The sequence below is a fragment of the Eleutherodactylus coqui genome, chromosome 1 (assembly GCF_035609145.1).
Source record: "Eleutherodactylus coqui strain aEleCoq1 chromosome 1, aEleCoq1.hap1, whole genome shotgun sequence".
In the NCBI taxonomy this organism is placed as follows: Eukaryota; Metazoa; Chordata; class Amphibia; order Anura; family Eleutherodactylidae; genus Eleutherodactylus; species Eleutherodactylus coqui.
In genome coordinates, this window is record NC_089837.1 from 58,830,544 (window position 1) to 58,849,557 (window position 19,014).

Consider the following 19,014-nt stretch of genomic DNA (forward strand, 5'->3'; position numbering starts at 1 on the left):
TTACATCAGTGTTGGGCACTGCAATGGGATATATTTATGTACCGCCAGTGGGTTCCAGGGAGCCACCCATGCTGTGGGTCCACAGGGAGTTGTAACTGCATGTGTCCACTTCTAAAGAATCCCAGTCTGACTGGGGCATGCAGTGTGGGCCGAAGCCCACCTGCATTAAACATGACATTACCTCAGCTGTGATGGGCAATGCAATGGGATATATTTATGTACCGCCGGTGGCTTCCTGGCACCCACCCATGCTGTCGGTCCACAGGGACTTCACAATAGGGAGTTGTACCTGCCTGTGTCTATGAATTAAAAACCCTGGTCAGGTTGGGGCATGCAGTGTGGGCCGAAGCCCACCTGCATTTAATCTGATGTTAGCTCTGCTGTCCAGGGCACTGCAATGGAATTCCCATTGCGAAGTTGTACCTGCCTGTGACTATTTATTAAAAAACGCGGTCTGACTGGGGCATGCAGACACCTTGACAGAATGAATAGTGTGTGGCACATAGGTTCCCCATTGCTATGCCCACGTGTGCAGCTCCAGATGGAGGTGGCACAGGATTGGATTTCTCATTGCTTCTGTACAGCATTGTGGACTATCGCCCCGCCCCTTTTAAAGAGGGTCGCTGCCTAGCCGTGCCAACCCTCTGCAGTGTGTGCCTGCTTTTCCTCTGGCAGACGCACTTATAAATAGACATGAGGGTGGCGTGGCATGAGGGCAGCTGAAGGCTGGGCAGGGACACTTTGGTGTGCGCTGTGGACACTGGGTCGTGCGGGGGGGGGGGGGGGGTTGGGCAGCATGTAACCCAGGAGAAGTGGCAGCGGAGTGTCATGCAGGCAGTGATTGTGCTTTGTTGGAGGTAGTGTGGTGCTTAGCTAAGGTATGCATTGCTAATGAGGGCTTTTCAGAACTAAAAGTTGTTGGAGGGGGGGGGGGCACTCTTGCCGCTATTGTGGCTTAATAGTGGGTCCTGGGAACTTGAGATGCAGCCCAACATGTAGCCCCTCGCCTGCCCTATCTGTTGCTGTGTCGTTCCCATCACTTTCTTGAATTGCCCAAATTTTCACAAACGAAAACCTTAGCGAGCATCGGCGATATACAAAAATGCTCGGGTCGCCCATTGACTTCAATGGGGTTCGTTACTCGAAACGAACCCTCGAGCATCGCGAAAAGTTCATCTCGAGTAACGAGCACCCAAGCATTTTGGTGCTCGCTCATCTCTAGTTTCTACACAAACATAGAATGGGGTTCTTTACTGTAAGAGCAGTGAGACTATGGAGCTCTCTACCTGAGGAAGGGGTGATGACAAATTCAATAAAAGAGTACAATAGGGGCCTGGACGTTTTTCTTGAGCGTTACAATATTACATGTTATAATCACTAATAACTTCAGAAGGGTTGTAGATCCAGGGATTATTCTGATTGCCAGATTGGAGTCAGGAAGGAATTTTTTCCCTTAAAGGGGGAAAATTGGCTTCTGCCTCATTGTTTTTTTGCCTTCCTCTGGATCAACATTGGGGAAAAATAGGCTGAAGTGGATGAACATATGTCTTTTTTCGGTCTTACATATTATGTTATAAACATACGTGAAGCCATTCTACGGTATAAATGGCGCCATATTTCAAACTATTACGATAAAACAACGCAGGGATAGTAAACACATTGCTGTGACAGTATGAACACGGATAGTAGCAGTAATGCACAGATGTTGAATCCAGTGCAATGATCTTCAGCTGAATGCTCCACCAGGGGGCGAGTTTGGAAAATCATGAATAAGCATGACTAAGCAAAAATGCAACTTGACAAGTGGAAGAAACCATTTCAGTCTGGAAGGGAAGTTACACGTATTCAGTACTGAGAGGATCAGTATATTGAAAGTGAACATAATGTGGCTCACTGCGTTTTGTTTTTTTTGAAAATTTCTCGTGGTCAACTGTAGTTTTAAATACTTGAAGCTCCCCTTCCCCATCCCCCCGAGTTATAGAGTGGAACATTCTAGACCTTAATGAACTCGGCTGGACCCTCCCTCCTATAGTGACAGGCTGCAATATGGAGGGTAAGTGCAGATTACCAGAGTGATGTGGCTGACTACTTAGTATTTCTATGCAAAGTTCATGAGTAGTTGGAAAGCAGGTTTCCGGTTTTATGTAAATAAAGCTTAATCATTGGGTAATGAAGCTTCTGCAACTTTATAAAGTATTTAGGTTTTAGTTAGTTGTTATCAAGTTTTCTGCTTGCTGTCAGTGAATGAGAACATTCAATAGGAACCTGAGCAAACAATTTCTTGCAGCTGCTGCTTTGCTACATTTGTACTTACTGTAGAATATCCTCTGAAAGCTAAGCAGTCTACAACCCAGACTGATACATTGTAGCAAACTATCGGGAAAGAAGGAAGGTGTTTGTCACTGTTACACTTTGCTCGTAGTGGATTGCCTAGATGGGATACAATTGTAGCAGAATCTCAATTGTGAGAAGTATTCGGGATCACTCACATTGCATATGCAATCTTGGTCAATGAAATTGCGTGTGTATTTGGTGCATATGCATTATTTTATTTTAATTCTTTTACATGCATACACCCTGAATTCTTCATATAGATATAACTTTTTTTTCCCTTTTTTTTTTTTTTTTTTTTCTCCCCACACGTGCAAAAAAACTTAAGCAGGTCCAATTGATGTCACAATTTTTTTTTTTTTTTTACCGCTGTTTCCTGCCAATATGCGTAAAACCGCATTGAATATGCATGCCGATGCACATTGCATTGTTATGTAATTCACCCCCCCCCCCCCTCCCCTAGACTGTAATGTGCACACAATAAGCAGTGAAAAGATTTCTACTGGCTACATAAGTGTATTTTGCACGTGCATTTTGTTTGTGTCAATAGAATTATGCAGCATGCCCAATTTTCCTACATGTTTGTGCGGGAAAGCAGCATGTATGAAAGTAATTGCCCATTTCAATGAATGGGAGCGTTGTTGCATTTTTTTTTTTTTCGTGTGTGTGCACAAATGTGCATGATTTGTATGCCCAAAAAGTACAGTAAACCCTGCACATACAAATGTGCAATGCCAATTGCACACTTACACTATATAAACTTGCTTATGCCCATGTGACACAGGCCTTGGGTTGTGTATTAAAAAAAAAACAAAAAAAAAAACCGGATTACAGTCTGAAGGACAGATTGCTTATAGCGAATACAAAACTTTCCATTCACTAACAGTAAGCAGGTGAGGAATTGAAACAGTGTAAATTAAAAGGTTATAGAACTTAAAATATTATGATTTGAGATATATATTTATTATTATTTTTTAATGTGAAAAGCGGAGAACCCCTTTAAGGCCTTATTTAGACGTCCGTATATTGGCCCGGTTTTCACGCCCGTCCTGCCTCCTCCCCCTGCAGAGAGGGACCTCGTATATCGACCGGGCATGAAAACCCGGTTTATATACGGACGTCTGAATAAGCCTTAAAGGGGTTGTCTCGAGGAAGCAGTGAAATTTTTTTTTTGCCCAGTCCCCCTAATTAAGCACACATTATTAAGCCCCCCTGTAAATGACTTTTCTAGCTGTACTTACAGTTCCAGCGTTTCAGCAACTTATAAAAAGTTTCCCCAAGATGGCCGCCGGCTCTTTTCCCGTCGCTTGCTGTAGCCCGACGTGCGCGCTCCCGAGACGCTACCAGCTGTGTCTCCCTGACAACCAGACGCCCCGCAGCCGCCGACCGGACCCCAAGATTGAACGCGGCCGACCAGTCACCCACCGCCAGGCAGCAGGTAACCGGCGCTAGCCCCCGGCTCCCCAGCGGTAGGCCCCCGGCTCCCCAGCGGTAGGCCCCCGGCTCCCCAGCGGTAGGCCCCCGGCTCCCCAGCGGTAGGCCCCCGGCTCCCCAGCGGTAGGCCCCGGGGCCACAGCGCCAGTCAGTCACGCGTCACCCCCGTCAGTCCGTCACCCATCACTTACCTGGGCGGCTCTGCACCTTCCTCTAAGAGAGGATGGTAGCAGAATGGCCGCTCCAGCGCGCTCCCGAGAAGATGCAGCTCGTCTGCGCATGCGCAGAAGAGCTGTAGCGGCGAGTACACTGAAGCGGCTCGTGCTGAATGGAGAAGACCGGACTGCGCAAGCGCGTCTAAAAAAGCAAGCCGCCAGCGAATTTAGAAGGAACCATGGAGACGAGGACGCTAGCAACGGAACAGGTAAGTGAATAACTTCTGTATGGCTCATAATTAATGCACGATGTATATTACAAAGTGCATTAATATGGCCATACAGAAGTGTATAACCCCACTTGATTTCGCGAGACAACCCCTTTAAGTGTTCACATGTGGCCTATGTGCTGCATGGCTGATTACTATATAGGGAAAGTAGTTGAGGCTTCTTTAGGTTGTAGGGCTCCTGTCCACGGACAATGATTCGCTGGTGGTAAATCGCCAGCGAATCACGCTTTCTGAAGATTTTCCATAGCGTCGCTATGTAAAGTGCCACCCCCCCCTGTCCACAAGCGTAGAATCCTTGCGATTCTTTGCTGCCAGCCTATCTGTCAGATAGATCTGCCGCCGGATACCGCAACGCCGTGGATAGGCAGCCTTAACCACACGCTGCAGGTAAATTCTGCAGCGGAAGTTGACCTGCTGTAATGTCAGTATAAGCTGCAGATTCTGACACTGGAGTTCACCCATTTTAACAAGGGGCTCAAATCCGCGGTAGATGGATGAGGTTGCGCACTTCAGAATTGTCACTAAAATTCTGCAACAATGTACAGTACAAGGTAAGTATATGGGGTCTTAACAAACACCAGAAAAAAATCTGCAGCAGAAAATAGGCAGATTGTTGTAAACAGACAGCCCTTTGATTTCAGTCAGAACTGTGTAATACTTCATTTTCCCTGTGGGGGAGCTATAGGGAAATTGAACACTTTCTGATTACAGCTGATCGCTGGTGTTTCAGCAGTGGGACTCTTTATATGTGTTTCTTCTACATATTATATAGGGGTAGACACTCCACTGTTTCCAATTTCTGTAACGGCAGCCACATTGGTTGTCCCCTATCAGAGAAACCAATGTAATTGATGTGACTACTTATATTTTCAGAACATTCTCAGGGGCCAGCTGGTAATGATTTGCAGACTTGTAGTTTATAGCAGCTCATGCTTTTGATTTGCAGGAAAAATGCTGGCAGCGTTCTTTGATACTCCTGGAGGACCAGAAAAGTTATACGTTAAGGAACTCCCACGACCTATCCCAAAGGAAGGAGAGGTTCTGGTGCAAGTCCACGCAAGTGCCCTAAACCGTGCAGATTTATTACAGGTATGTTACACTTTGAGAAGCAGAGAAACTTTAATATGCCTATTGACCACCATTATCATCAACTCCTCACGTATGGTTTGCTGCAATGTATCAGAGCCCTACCTTGTAACGAGCTGCGCAGCTGTTGGTTGGCCATGATCAGAATGGGATTTCCCACCCAGGGACCATGAAAATGGTGAGAAAAATTAATACAATGGGGTTTCTGCACGCCTGAGAGCTGGTGTAGATTTCTGCTATAATGTACGCCAGCAGAAATCTGAATGATTTTTTCAGTGTAAAGGCATGCCCCGACTGAATGAGAATTAGCATGCTTGTCCGTCATTCAGTTTCTGCATGAAGAATACTGAATAACAAATTGGCCTACATAAACAGGTAGTGGTCCATTATGAACAACTGTTAGGTCATTGTGAATGGAGGCGAGCGGGCAGGTACAATCCTGGGCCGCTCTACCGCTATTCACTAGCGATGATCATTCCTGTGTAAAAACACAGGAACTATTATTGCTGGGACGACCTGTTGGGCATCTGCACCCGACAAATCGTCCCGTGTAAAAGGGCGCTGAGCAGAAGGAGTAAAGGCAATAGTATGGCAATCGACTCACTACTAGCAGGGTAACGAATGCCAGAGTTCTTGGGGAATTCAGAAGTCGTACAGAATCGCTATAAGTGTATGGAGAATGGAGCACCAAGCTGGGTACAGCAAAGGCCCCAGCACCATTAAATTGCAACACTTTATTTTAACTTTTTGGTTCAAAAACAGGAATGTGCATTCATACTGCTTGCATGTTTTGGGTTAAAACTGACCCTTACTCATTGCATAGCATCTTTTCAGCTGGTACTATGCTATGAGTAAGGCCTCACGTTAACAGTTGGATTTGAATTGCGAAATCCGCATGGAAAACCCTGCATGGATGATCTGAAATTCAAATCACCCATGGGGATGCAAGGGCGTCCGCAGCTTAATTAAAGCATGCAGATTTGTTTTGCAGATCTTCTGATCTGGAAAACAAAATGCAGCATGCTCCATTTTGCTGCAGATCCCGCACAGATGGTTTCCATTGAAGCGGTCCCAAAAAAAAAAAGAACTGCATGTAGCGCCCCGGCTGGCGCGATCACACGCATCAGGGGTACGGAAGGAAGAAGATCCGGATGTGTACGCAGAAAACCAACACAGGTGGAAAATAAGTGTCCTTGGCTGCAGGCAGGGTCAGATCTCGCTGCGGACTCCTGCAGGTGAAATCCAACCCGCCCGGATATAAGGCCTAAGGGTCAATCCAACGTGAAATGCATAAGTGGTATGGATGTGCATTCTTGGTTTTTAACCATGATGTCTAAATAAAAACTTGCATTTTTAATGGCACTAGGGCCTTTCACTATTTTCCTTTTACTCTTTTCTAAGCCTGTTCTTTTTAGAAAACTGGTTAAAAGGTAATTTTTGTTAAAGGCCAACTTTTATGCAAGTCTCAAGCTAAAGTGGCAAGACCCAGCATAAGACCTCTAACAGTCTCTAGTTAGTGTCTAAATCACACAAGCCCCCTACAATGCCCCTAGATGTAATGATAATCATTATAAGGGCTGTCTCATCAAAAATACTGCTGTGACCCTCACAATTTGCTAGATAGAGTGAGGTGGCAGCGCTGCTAAGAAAGCCATGCACCCCTTAATTTCCTTTCTGCTATGCCTGTAAAAAGACAGGTGGTACTTACAGGAGTTGGCATGGCAGTTAAATTCTTTCCAAGTAGACCCTGATGGCATATGCTAGCTATGGACACTGTGGGGTCCTTTGCTGCTCCATCTTTTGGCATTGTTTCTTTGGCCCCTCATGGTCCCTTGGTGGTCTCTGCACTGCTCCCCAAGAAGAAGGCCTCTACCACTTGAACCCATTCCAATCCAGTGTCAGACTTTGTCTGACATTGAGATTTCCTTGCCTAGCTCCCATGTTTGGCAAAGTCCCATACATTTCTAACATTATGCAGAAGAAAGCTCCGATGTCGGACCTCTCTTCTGCAGAGTGCTGTGTACATATTAAGTAATACTGTACCAAACCTTTGTTTTCATTATAGCCAGTAGACTCAAATGTGATTGTTCCCGGTAAGAGAAACCATGCACTCTTGTAGATATACCTTTTTAAATGGCTAACAAAAATACATGATGTTTGCAAGCTCGCTATAACCTCTCTGGTTCTTCGTCTGGCTAAAATGGAATAAATCTGAAGAGGCATGCATATTTATACACACTTATGGTACATATACTTATGGCAAGGCACAGACATGGATGTGATTGGCTTGCACCTTAAATGGTTGTATCAACTGTATCATTACCAGTTATCCCATTTGCACAGGAGGGTTAATTTGCCACTCAAGCAGGGTCTCACTGCTGAGACCCCTGCCGACCTCAAGAATGGGGTCCTGTGTCCCCTTCTTCCAGTTACTGAGGGGGTCATTTCTTCCCCCGCAGGGATGTCAAAATAAATGGCTGGCTGAGCATGCGGCTGGAAGAAAAGCCAGAGTGCTTGCTGTTCGGGTATCTCTACAGTCCCGCTGAATGTGACTGGAGCGCGAGTATGGAGTTTTGGTCCTTTTTTTTAATTTTTTTTTATTTATTTATTTATTTTTTTTTCACTGTGTTGCATCCATTTTTGTCGTGACTATGTATTTTTGTGTGCCATCCATGTGTATAACGTACGCAAAAAAAAAAGCATGAAGGCCCAATTAATGGCACTTTTTTTTTCATGATCTCCTGGCAGCGCACAGGCATGTAACATCCAAGTATTTTTTTTTATGCTCTCAAAATTTCATGGGCAATTTTGGCTCATGAATATCTTCTTTTTTTTTTTCCCTTTTACGCACACCATGGATCCACAAAAAAATGCTCATCCGAGAACACCAATTTACTTTAATGGGATTATGGTGTCTGTGGTGCGTCAGTAAAAAATACAGACCGCACGTGAATGGGCCCTTAGAAGTTCCTGCAAGGATCAAGTACAATTCTCAATCTCCCCCATGCTGAAGTTGAGGAAGGCATTCTGTACTCTGGGGTCTGCCTAGTATCCCACCAGAGCTCTAGAGGCCATGGGGCTGCGTTAACTACTGGAAGGGACACCCACAAGAACAGCAGTATTTCGAATATCTTGCCATTAGAAAAAAAAAAACTAAAAATCTGCTCCTTGGCAGATCAACAATTTCCTACCCGCACTTTGGGCGCTTCTGGAGTGGGCAGTTTCTAATGTAATGGTGCCCACTAGTTCTGCACTGAGCATATGGCAGGAACTGGACCTGACAGGTTCCCTTTAAGAAACTAGCAGAATATATATCAGGAATGGAACCTTTGTGCAAAACGTAAAAGCAGGAGCTTAAGTAATGAGTAAGTATTACAGATGAGCGAACTTACTCGGCCATGCCCCTTTTTCGCCCGAGTACCACGATTTTCGAGTACTTCCGTACTCGGGCGAAAAGATTCGAGGGGTGCTGTGGGTGAGTGGGGGGGTTGCAGTGGGGGGGGGGGGGGGGGGAGGGAGAGAGGGCTCCCCGCTGCTACCCGCCACGCCGCCCCCCCGAATCTTTTCACCCGAGTACTGAAGTACTCGAAAATCGCGGTGCTCGATCGAGTAATTACTCGAAATGAGTACGTTCGCTCATCTCTAGTTAGTATGTCTATGACTAGCCAGTAACAAGCTAGTTAACGCAAAAGAAACAAACATGGGTGATAGTAGAGATCCAAGCCCGATGATGGTAGAACTAGGGCTCCTGCACACTTGCATTTTTCTTGCGCATTTCTTTCGCATTTCTTTCACACGATATCGCTGCGTTTTTGTCACGCGATTGTCAATAAGACTTTCTAATGTTAAAAACGCATCAAATGCACAAAAATTGCAATACACCAACTTGCAATGCGTTTTTAACATTAAAAAGTCCCATTGACAATCGAGTGGAGAAAAACGCAGCGATATCGCATGAAAACGTGCAAGAAAAACGCAGATGTGCAGGAGCCCTTAGAGCCATTTTGCTGGAATGTTCCTTTTTTAACAAATGTTTTTCACTAAACTTTATTGATTTTTGCAGAGAAAGGGAATGTATGCGCCACCCCCTGGTGCCAGTCAGATTCTGGGTCTGGAGGCTGCAGGAACGGTGGCAGCGCTTGGTCCAGGTGTTGATTGTCAGTGGAAAGTTGGAGATCGGGTGATGGCACTTCTCGGTGGAGGGGGTAATGCGCAATATGTAGCAGTGCCTGCTTACCAGCTCATGCCAATCCCCAATGGCATGAGTGACACTGATGCTGCTTCCATCCCTGAAGCCTGGCTTACTGCCTTCCAGCTCCTGCACTTTGTAGGTGAGTTTCCCTGCTGAACCCGTTCAGTGTTGTCAAATTACCAATGTCTGGTTCCTGTTCTTTAATTTTTTTCCGTTCTTTACAGGTAACGTTCATAAAGGGGAGACAGTGCTGATACACGCTGGAGCCAGTGGTGTTGGTACGGCCGCCATTCAACTGTGCCGCTTGGCCGGGGCAGTCCCCATGGTGACAGCTGGTTCGTCGGACAAAATTGAAAAGGCCAAGGAACTCGGAGCTGCAGCCGGATTCAATTACAAAGATGAGGATTTTGGAAAAAAGTGTCTTGAGGCCACAAAAAGTAAGTTCACTCTTAGGTGTTATATTCAACATGGATTTTATGGGGTGGCATAATCTTGTATGTCTCATACATAAGCTGCCTATTAATGTGCCACAACATTGATCCCTTTTTTTTTTTTTTTTTTTTAAATTGTTTGTTCTGAAATATGTCAAGTTCAGGCAAAGATCAATATTGACAGTGTTTTGGTTTTTTTCTCTCTCTCCTCCACTCTCGCATCACACAATTGTATCGCCCGTTTGAAGGCACCCTTGTTGAGACCTTGTGCATTTCGATGTTCTGTTTTTTGGACATGGTGCTCCATCATGCTGGAAAAAGCATTGTTTCACTGAATTGCTCCTGGATGGTTGAGAAGCTGCTCTTGGAGGATGTCTTAGATTCCATTCTTTATTCATCGCAATGTACTTAGGCATAATTGTGGGTGAGTCTGCCTTGTTAGAAAGCAACCCCTCACATGACTGGTCTCAGGATGCCTTACTGTTGGCATGGCATAGGACTCATGGCTCTGCTCTCCTGACAACTATTCTTTGCCAGATGTCCCTAACAGTCTAAAGGGGGCTTCATTAGAGAAAATGCTGTGAAGAGGCATTGGACTGTGGAGAAATGGTGTAAATGTATTTTCTCTGATGAAGCCCCCTCCGGACTGTATGTGATATCCTATAATTGTCGGAGAAGAAAAAGCGAGCGCTACCATGAGTCCTATGTCATGGCAACAGCAAAGCATCCTGAGACCATTCATGTGAGGGGTTGCTTTTCATCCTAAGTTAGTGGGCTCGCTCACAATTTGGCCTAAGAATACTGCCATAAATAAAGAATAGTATCTTAACCTCCTGGTAGGAATTGGACCTCTAAGAGCAACTTCTCCCAACCATTCAGGAGCAATTTGAGGATTAACAATGCTTTTTCCAGCATGATGGAGCACCATGCCACAAGACAAAAGTAATAAAGAAGTGGCTCCATGAACAAAACATAGAAATTTTGGGTCCATGGCCAGGAAACTCCCCAGGTCTCCATACCATTGAACACTTGTGGTCACTCCTCAAAAAGCCGGTGGACAAACAGACAAAACATTGTAATATGTACAAACTCAGATTAGGCAAGAATGGGTTGCCATCAGTCAAGATTTGATTTGGCCAAGAGGCTGATATCCAGCATGCTATAATGAATTGCAAAAGTCTTGAAAAATTAAGGGTCAACACTGTAAATATTGAGTCTTTGCCTAAACTTGATGTATTTGTCAAAAGTTTAAAAACTTATGAAATGCTTGTATTAGTGTGCCACAGAAATATCCGGCTAAAAAATCTAAACACTGAAGCTGCAAACTTTGTAAAGAGGAGACCAAGTCTCAAAACTTTTGGTCATGAGTTTGTATATAACTTGTTTGTTGTGGGGGTCCAATTCTGGCTTTTACTATGGGGCACCATGAGTTCTACGTGCGCTTCTGCACAAAACGGAACAATTTGTATTCACGGCTATTTGCAAAGCTGCTTCACTCTTATTTAAGATGCATTGGTTGCAAAAGTGTACATACCGTTTATAAACAAAATAGAGGTTAATAGTAATTAATTTCTTTCGGTCATAGTACGTGCAGCGTGCTGTGTGCACTCACTATTACAGTAAATGGTGCTTTCTTATGAGAATTTCTTGTCTTTTGTTGTCGCTTGTGTATTACCACTAGTTTTCCGAACATGTTTGTTTTGGATGCTAGTAGGTTGAACAAAGCCTATGAATCAGGCTGTGGCCATAGTGTACTGTGATAAGTGAAGGGAGTGGCGGTTTTCTTTTATACACTAGTAAATATGCGACATGGATATTGTAGAGCCGTGTTTGAGCATGAATTAGTGATCTGGCGCAGGAGGGAAATATCTGCATGGACACGTGGGTGTTTTTCTAATGTCCAAGATTATATTCCGACAAGTAAAGCATTATACGCTATACCCCACTTCAGGACATTAAAAAAATACAAACTGACACAAGTGCCTTCAGGGATGTGAGCCGCTGACTATATGCGTCTTCGGAAAATGAGAAAGCTGAAGTGAAATGGAAAGCTTCTATGGCTCAGTGATTAGCACTATTGGCTCACAATGCTAGAGTCCTATGTAGAAATCTCATCAAGGGCAACATCAACTTTGAAAACTCCATACTGAGCCACCATACTTGTTCTTATTTCTCTTCACCCCCTTCACTTTGTATTTCTTGTCCTCCTCCAGAGGAAAGGGGGGGAAGTAAGACAAGATCTTCTCCAGAGAAAGAAGCTTGTTGGCTCAGTGGCTAGCACGGTTTCCTATAACACTGAAGCTCTAGGTTCATGTCTCACTATAGGCAATATTTGCATGGAGGTTGCTGTGTGTTCTTCTCAAGCATGGTGGCTAGGTCACTGGTATTACAAGGCAACAATTATAACCACTGAGTCACATTCGTTGAAAAGGAACCTCCACTTTTTTTTTTTGTGTGTGTGTATGAACCTATTGACTTCAATGGGTTCTACTCTGCATATTCTGCACGCAAATACGCCCATGTGAAGATGGCTGGAGGCCACTCTGGCACAAGGTTTTTTTTTTTTTCTTAAATGTGTATTACACGTGCGCAAAATACGCAACACTATAACTCCATGTATTTTTAATGGGCGCACTCACACTAGCATGTCTGCGCCGCGTATTTTATGCATGCAAAATCACACACAGCATGTTCTACTTTTGGCATTTTAGCATTTCACGCCTGAATCGCCACCGTGAGGAGGGGGGGGGGGGGGGGGAGTTGTGACAACATTTGCTTACTTTTATTTTTATTTTATATTACTTTTTATTTTTTATACTGCATACAAATACCCAGTAAACACTGAACACGAATTAAAAACGTAGCTCTGCACACCATAAAATGCTGTGTTAAAAAAAACAAAAAACACGATTGTGTGAAACTGGGCTTAGACGTGCTGCTCAAGTGGACAGTGCTGGTAAATCAAAGCATGTGTAGTGTCACCTTGGAAATCGGGATATACCAAGTATTTATTCTAGTTAATAGAATCCTAGAATGGTAGAATTGGAAAGGACCTCCAACTCGAGGGTCATGGGGTCCAAGCCCCTGCTCAGTGCTGGATTACCTAAATCATTCTAGACAGATATTTGTCCAGCCTTTGTTTTAAACCCTTCCATTGAAGGAGAACTCATCACCACCCGTGGTAACCTGTACCACTCATTGATCACTCTCACTGTCTAATATCTAATCTGTCTCCTCCCTTTCAGTTTCATCCCATTGCTTCTAGTCTTTCCTTGTACAAATGAGAATAGGGCTGATCCCTCTGCACTGTGACAGCCCTTCAGATATTTGTAGACAGCTATTAAGTCTCCTCTCAGCCTTCTCCTCTGCAAGCTAAACATTCCCAGATCCTTTAAAGGGGTTGTCCCGCGCCGAAACGGGTTTTTTTTTTCTTTTTCAACCCCCCCCCCCCGTTCGGCGGGAGACGACCCCGATGCAGGGACTTAAAAAAAAAAACAGCACAGCGCTTACCTGAATCCCCGCGCTCCGGTGACTTCTTACTTACCGGTTGAAGATGGCCGCCGGGATCCTCTCCCTCCGTGGACCGCAGCTCTTCTGTGCGGTCCATTGCCGACTCCAGCCTCCTGATTGGCTGGAATCGGCACGTGACGGGGCGGAGCTACACGGAGCCCCATTGAGAAGATAAGAAGACCCGGACTGCGCAAGCGCGTCTAATTTGGCCATTAGACGGCGAAAATTTGACGGCAACCATGGAGACGAGGACGCCAGCAACGGAACAGGTAAGTGAATAACTTTTTATAACTTCTGTATGGCTCATATTTAATGCACAATGTACATTACAAAGTGCATTAATATGGCCATACAGAAGTGTATAGACCCACTTGCTGCTGCGGGACAACCCCTTTAACTGTTCCTCATAGGACATGATTTGTAGACCGCTTACCATCTTGGTAACTCTTCTCTGGACTTGCTCCAGTTTTGTCCGTTTTTTTTTTTGTTTGTTTTTTGAGTGGGGTGCCCAGAACTGGACACAGTATTCCAGATGAGGTCTAATATAATATGCCCTCTCTTTATAATGAGGACCTGGAATCTGGTTTATTCCTTCTCTTCCTGCTACCTTTAGGTGTGGCTGAGCAGTGCAGTGAGCATAGGGCTATATATTAAAGAACCTTTTTTTTTTCAGATGTAACAGAATCAAGGATTCCATATTTGATAGAACCCAGGCAATTTCTCATTTGACAGTGAAATGGTCGGCTACCCTGTCCTGTAATTCTTTAGCATTGGGAGGGACAATGGCTCTCAACCTTCTAGTGAGAGCAAGTTTGGCAGCTAACAAGAAAAGCACTGGTGTAACATTTGCACTTAAAAAGATAGTTTTGAGATTTTTCTTTATTCCATTCCCATTTGAATTTTAACATTTAAGGCCGCCTGCACACAAATGGATTTGAATTGCGGAATCCGCAATTGGCAAATGCGCGGACGATCCACTGTAATATTTGTCCATTGGAAGGCATTAAAGGGGTTGTCCCGCGCCGAAACGGGTTTTTGTTTTTTTTGTTTTTTTTAACCCCCCCCCGTTCGGCGCGAGACAACCCCGATGCAGGGGTTAAAAAAACAAACCGCTCAGCGCTTACCTGAATCCCGGCGGTCCGGCGTCTTCATACTTACCTGCTGAAGATGGCCGCCGGGGTCTGCTTCCTCCGTGGACCGCAGCTCTTCTGTGCGGTCCATTGCCGATTCCAGCCTCCTGATTGGCTGGAATCGGCACGTGACGGGGCGGAGCTACACGGAGCCGGCATTCTACACGAGCGGCTCCATTGAAGAGAGCAGAAGACCCGGACTGCGCAAGCGCGGCTAATTTGGCCATCGGAGGGCGAAAATTAGTCGGCTCCATGGGAACGAGGACGCTAGCAACGGAGCAGGTAAGTAAAAAACTTTTTATAACTTCTGTATGGCTCATAATTAATGCACAATGTACATTACAAAGTGCATTAATATGGCCATACAGAAGTGTATAGACCCACTTGCTGCCGCGGGACAACCCCTTTAAGTTTCGTAGCTTCTTAAAAAAAATCACAGCATGCCTATAGAAGTGTATTTCCAAGGGGTTGGCTAACTTTCTGATGTAAGCACCTGCTTGCGATATTTCTTCCCCACGGACAATACGCTGTGCACCCGCATGGTAAAACTATCGCATCCGCAAACAATCAATGCGTTTCCGCGATAAATCACAGGTCTTCTGTGGTGGAAATCCTCTTGCAGAATCTGACCCGTTCATGTGCTGGCGGCCTAACTCTATACTTCAGCAGGAGAATTTGAGCTTAATATCAAAAAGCTTTGGTCAAATTTAAATAACTAACATCTACAGTTCAATTTAATGTCCACGAGGTCCCAGGTTATTCCAGTTACAGAATACTGCATTATGCTATTATAATATGTGAATTACCTTGGTTTATGTTTCATCAGATGTGGGTGCAGATATTATTCTAGACTGTGTGGGCGCCACGCACTGGGAGAAGAACTTGGCATGCCTTAATACTGATGGCCGCTGGGTGATCTATGGGCTTATGGGATCTGGTGAGATTCACGGAGACATCTTGACAAAACTGCTGTGGAAAAGAGGAAGCATTATTGGTAGCCTCTTGAGATCCCGCTCTGGTTCAGTAAGTGTTTTTACAGCAAGTTTATGTCCTATCATTCTTGACACACCCATAACCTACTTGGCTAATGCCAGGCACAGTGTGCCAACAAAGCCACAGGACTCCCCACTTACACTACCGTGCTACTCAAATTCAAGCCACGGTGCCAATACGTGCCCCCCCACCCCCATAGATGATAATTCCTTGTGGCAGGAGACGGCAAGTCAAACCAGCTTACCCCCACTGGACACTATCCTGGAATCTAAGTTGCGTGGGGCAGTGAAGGAAGCCACCTCAGCCGTGGATAGATCCAGTTCCAAAAGACAAGATTTCATCCAGCACTCATATGAAGTTAAAAGCACTTATGTAGTGGCCCAGAGTTTGGAGTCTTCAGCACTAAATGCATGCTATATGTATGTCTTGTGTCACTGTTATAAGTGTTGAATGAGTCAGTAATCTGTGTATTGGTACTTGCAGGCATGAAAGCGTAATGTCTGGAAAATGTATTGTTTTGTCTAGTCGTGGACTGTCTGTTCAAGTGATGTCTGAGTTAGGTGCTGGATGAGTGTAAGGAAGCAGGCGAGAAGTGTAAACTCACTGATACTAACAATCTGTTAATCTACAAGCTATTTGCATGTAAGTTAATTATCTGTTATCACAAGTATTATTTAAAGTAATTGTTGAAAGAGTGCTTTTGGTGTGTGGACAACTCTTATTTCAAGTGAGGTGATCCACCACTGAATAAGATCATTGGCGTCATTGTGACAAAACAGGAACTTAAAATAACCCAGGTTACTAAACGTGATCTCCCCCAGTTAGTAACGAGGTCTGGTTCATAGCCACCCGTTAGGAGGAGGCAGTAGAGCCCCATGACAAGGTTGCTATTTTCTCTACCTTGCTGTGTCCTCGGCTGAGGGCCTTCTCCTTAGACGCTGTAATTGTAGCATAATTTAAAAAAATGCCTTATGGCATCATATAAGACCTCTGGGGGGGCATTCATATGTTTTTTTTTTTTTTTGACCCTTCCACTGTAGCTGTGGCATCCGTAGGAGCTCCAGCTATAGGGGAAAACATTCCACTGTAGTGACAATAGTCGCTGGTAGAGCTGATCGGGCTCTGCGAGGACCCTGCAGCTCTGCTGTAACAAAGGCACCCTACGGTCCCATGATTGCCAGGTCACCTAGTGGAAGAAACACTTCCGCTTTTACTTCTTAGTGCATGGCACTCATTGAGTGCTGTGTTCCCGGGAAAGAAGGCAGAAGAGGTTAAACTGTTTTTTCCCTTCTCCTCTGGGTTCTCAGCTGTGAAGAACAGCTGAGGACCTGACCTGCTCCTGCTTGATTTCAGAAACAGAGGCTTTAATCCTGCGCCGTATTTCTGCGATCAGGCATGATTAAAACCCATGACAAAGTACCATAAATTTACAGTGCTTGGTCCTTAAGGGGTTAAGGATACTATAATAGTGTTAACGTTTTATATAAGTGCTGTTAGAAATCTTGTGTTTTGGGAGGGGAAAGGTAATCGCCACAAACCGCTGTTTGTCTATGGGTATTCTGGTTTGGCTCACATCACCAGCCTTATTGCAAGGGTGGATATTGACTCAGTAGTTGTTGTTGTCCAATAGGTGGCACTGTGGAGGATTATTTCCTCACTCATTTACATGTTGGTGAGTAATAGTGCCACCTGCTGGCAGCACTTTATTAGGTCTCCTCTAAAACAGAAGATGTTTAATCATTACAGTGGGTATCCAACTCTCTGTGCCTCCTGGCATGGAGGTGGGGAAACAGCAGTCATTGAATCCAAGACACTGGGGGAATATATCTTGATTGATCCATATGATAACCTTTTTTTCTTTTTGTCCTCGCAGTATAAAGCGGAGCTGGTGAAGGCATTTACAGAGCAGGCTCTGCCTTACTTTGCCCGAGGGGGTCCCATTCATCTCCTGCCGATAGTAGACAGCGTGTACCCTCTGCAGAATATTGCTGATGCCCACCAGCACATGGAAGACAACAAGAACATGGGCAAAATTGTCCTTGAAATCCCAGTATAACACTGAAAGGGCAAACAATGGCTTTATAATCATAGGTCACTTCTGTTTCACTAAATCATAATGTATGTCACGGTTTACCTATAGAATCCATGTTGACAATTATAGATGTGTACACGGCAGGAATATCCCCCAAATAAGCTAGTCAGCTGTGGTTTAGCAATGTCCTGCCAGAATGTCAAACCTTGTTAAATATGACAACTAGAGCTGATCGCGCTTCCGATTTCCTTCTACTGAACTTGAATATAATAGATATTTTACGATGTTGAACTCCTGCCTTCATGTCTGGCTAGAAGGTCGCAAAAGTGTCTTTGATGCTAAAGATCGCCCACCGTCTGGTATCACAATGTCGGCTTATATTGTCAATATTTCTTATATGATCACACCTTTTTGCTTTATAAACCTGTCATGACTTTCAATAAACAGATTGTTGACCACTTCACATGTGCTTGTTAACTCTGCATGTAGGTTTCTGCTCATCACGGGCCATACTCTATCTTAATTTATCTACCGGAATATGAGCGCCACTGTTTTGAATGGGCTTATTCATAAGAGCAAAGTTTGTGTTTTGTCTTCCTCGCAGCAGATGAAAATCGCCACATGCTCTGTATTAGGGCGTTCCCTTGAACGCCTCGCCCATTATTTTTAATGGGACCTAATAAAGACCTTGCATAGCGTTTCGTGATCAGCCTGAGTTTCTTCGCCCGATATCACACTCACCCTAAGGGCTCATGTCCACGGGCAAAATATGATTTAAGATCCGCAGCGGATCTCCCGCATGCGGATCCGCATCCCATAGGGATGCATTGACCACCCGCGGGTAGATAAATACCCGCGGATCGTCAATAAAAGGGATTTAAAAAAAAAATGGAGCATGGAAAAATCCGGACCATGCTCCATTTTCGTGCGGGTCTCCCGCGGGGACGGCTCCCGCGGGCTTCTATTGAAGCCTATGGAAGCCGTCCGGATCCGCGGGAGACCTAAAATAGGAATTTAAAGTATTTACCATCCGGCGCGGGCGGGGAAGGTCAGCTGTTCCTCACGGCCGCATCTTCCTTGCTTCGGCTCGGCGGATGTGCCCGGCGCATGCGCGCGGCACGTCGGCGACGTGCCGGCGACGTGCCGCCGGCGTCAGGAATTCATCCGCCGGCCGAAAATGAAGATCCGGCCGTGAGGAACAGCTGATCTTCGCCGTCCGCTACGGATGGTAAATACTTTTAAATTCTTATTTTCGGCGCTCATGTCCGCGGGGCAGGAGGGACCCGCTGCAGATTCTCCATGTAGAATCTGCAGCGGATCTGATTTTCCCCGTGGACATGAGGCCTAAGGGCTCTTTCACATCGGCATATCTTGTGAGCCAAAACCAGAAATAAAACACACCCACAGCGAAACTATAATTGAAAGATCTA

The 19,014-nt window shown here is 45.0% G+C and overlaps 1 protein-coding gene across 1 annotated transcript; it reads left to right on the forward strand.

Moving 5' to 3' along the window:
- Window positions 1-1,940: 1,940 nt before the first annotated feature.
- On the forward strand, window positions 1,941-18,047 carry TP53I3 (tumor protein p53 inducible protein 3). The gene is made up of 6 exons (XM_066596649.1): window positions 1,941-2,053; window positions 5,157-5,299; window positions 9,360-9,627; window positions 9,713-9,925; window positions 15,386-15,582; window positions 17,426-18,047. The coding sequence occupies exons 1-6, from the start codon at window positions 2,047-2,049 to the stop codon at window positions 17,606-17,608; spliced, it is 1,011 nt and encodes a 336-aa protein (XP_066452746.1). The 5' UTR covers window positions 1,941-2,046; the 3' UTR covers window positions 17,609-18,047.
- The last annotated feature ends 967 nt before the right edge of the window (window positions 18,048-19,014 follow it).

Coding starts and splice junctions, on each gene's coding strand:
- TP53I3 (XM_066596649.1), top strand. Junction 9,926..15,385: donor GTGTCTTGAGGCCACAAAAA/GTAAGTTCACTC, acceptor ATGTTTCATCAG/ATGTGGGTGCAGATATTATT. Junction 15,583..17,425: donor TGAGATCCCGCTCTGGTTCA/GTAAGTGTTTTT, acceptor TTGTCCTCGCAG/TATAAAGCGGAGCTGGTGAA.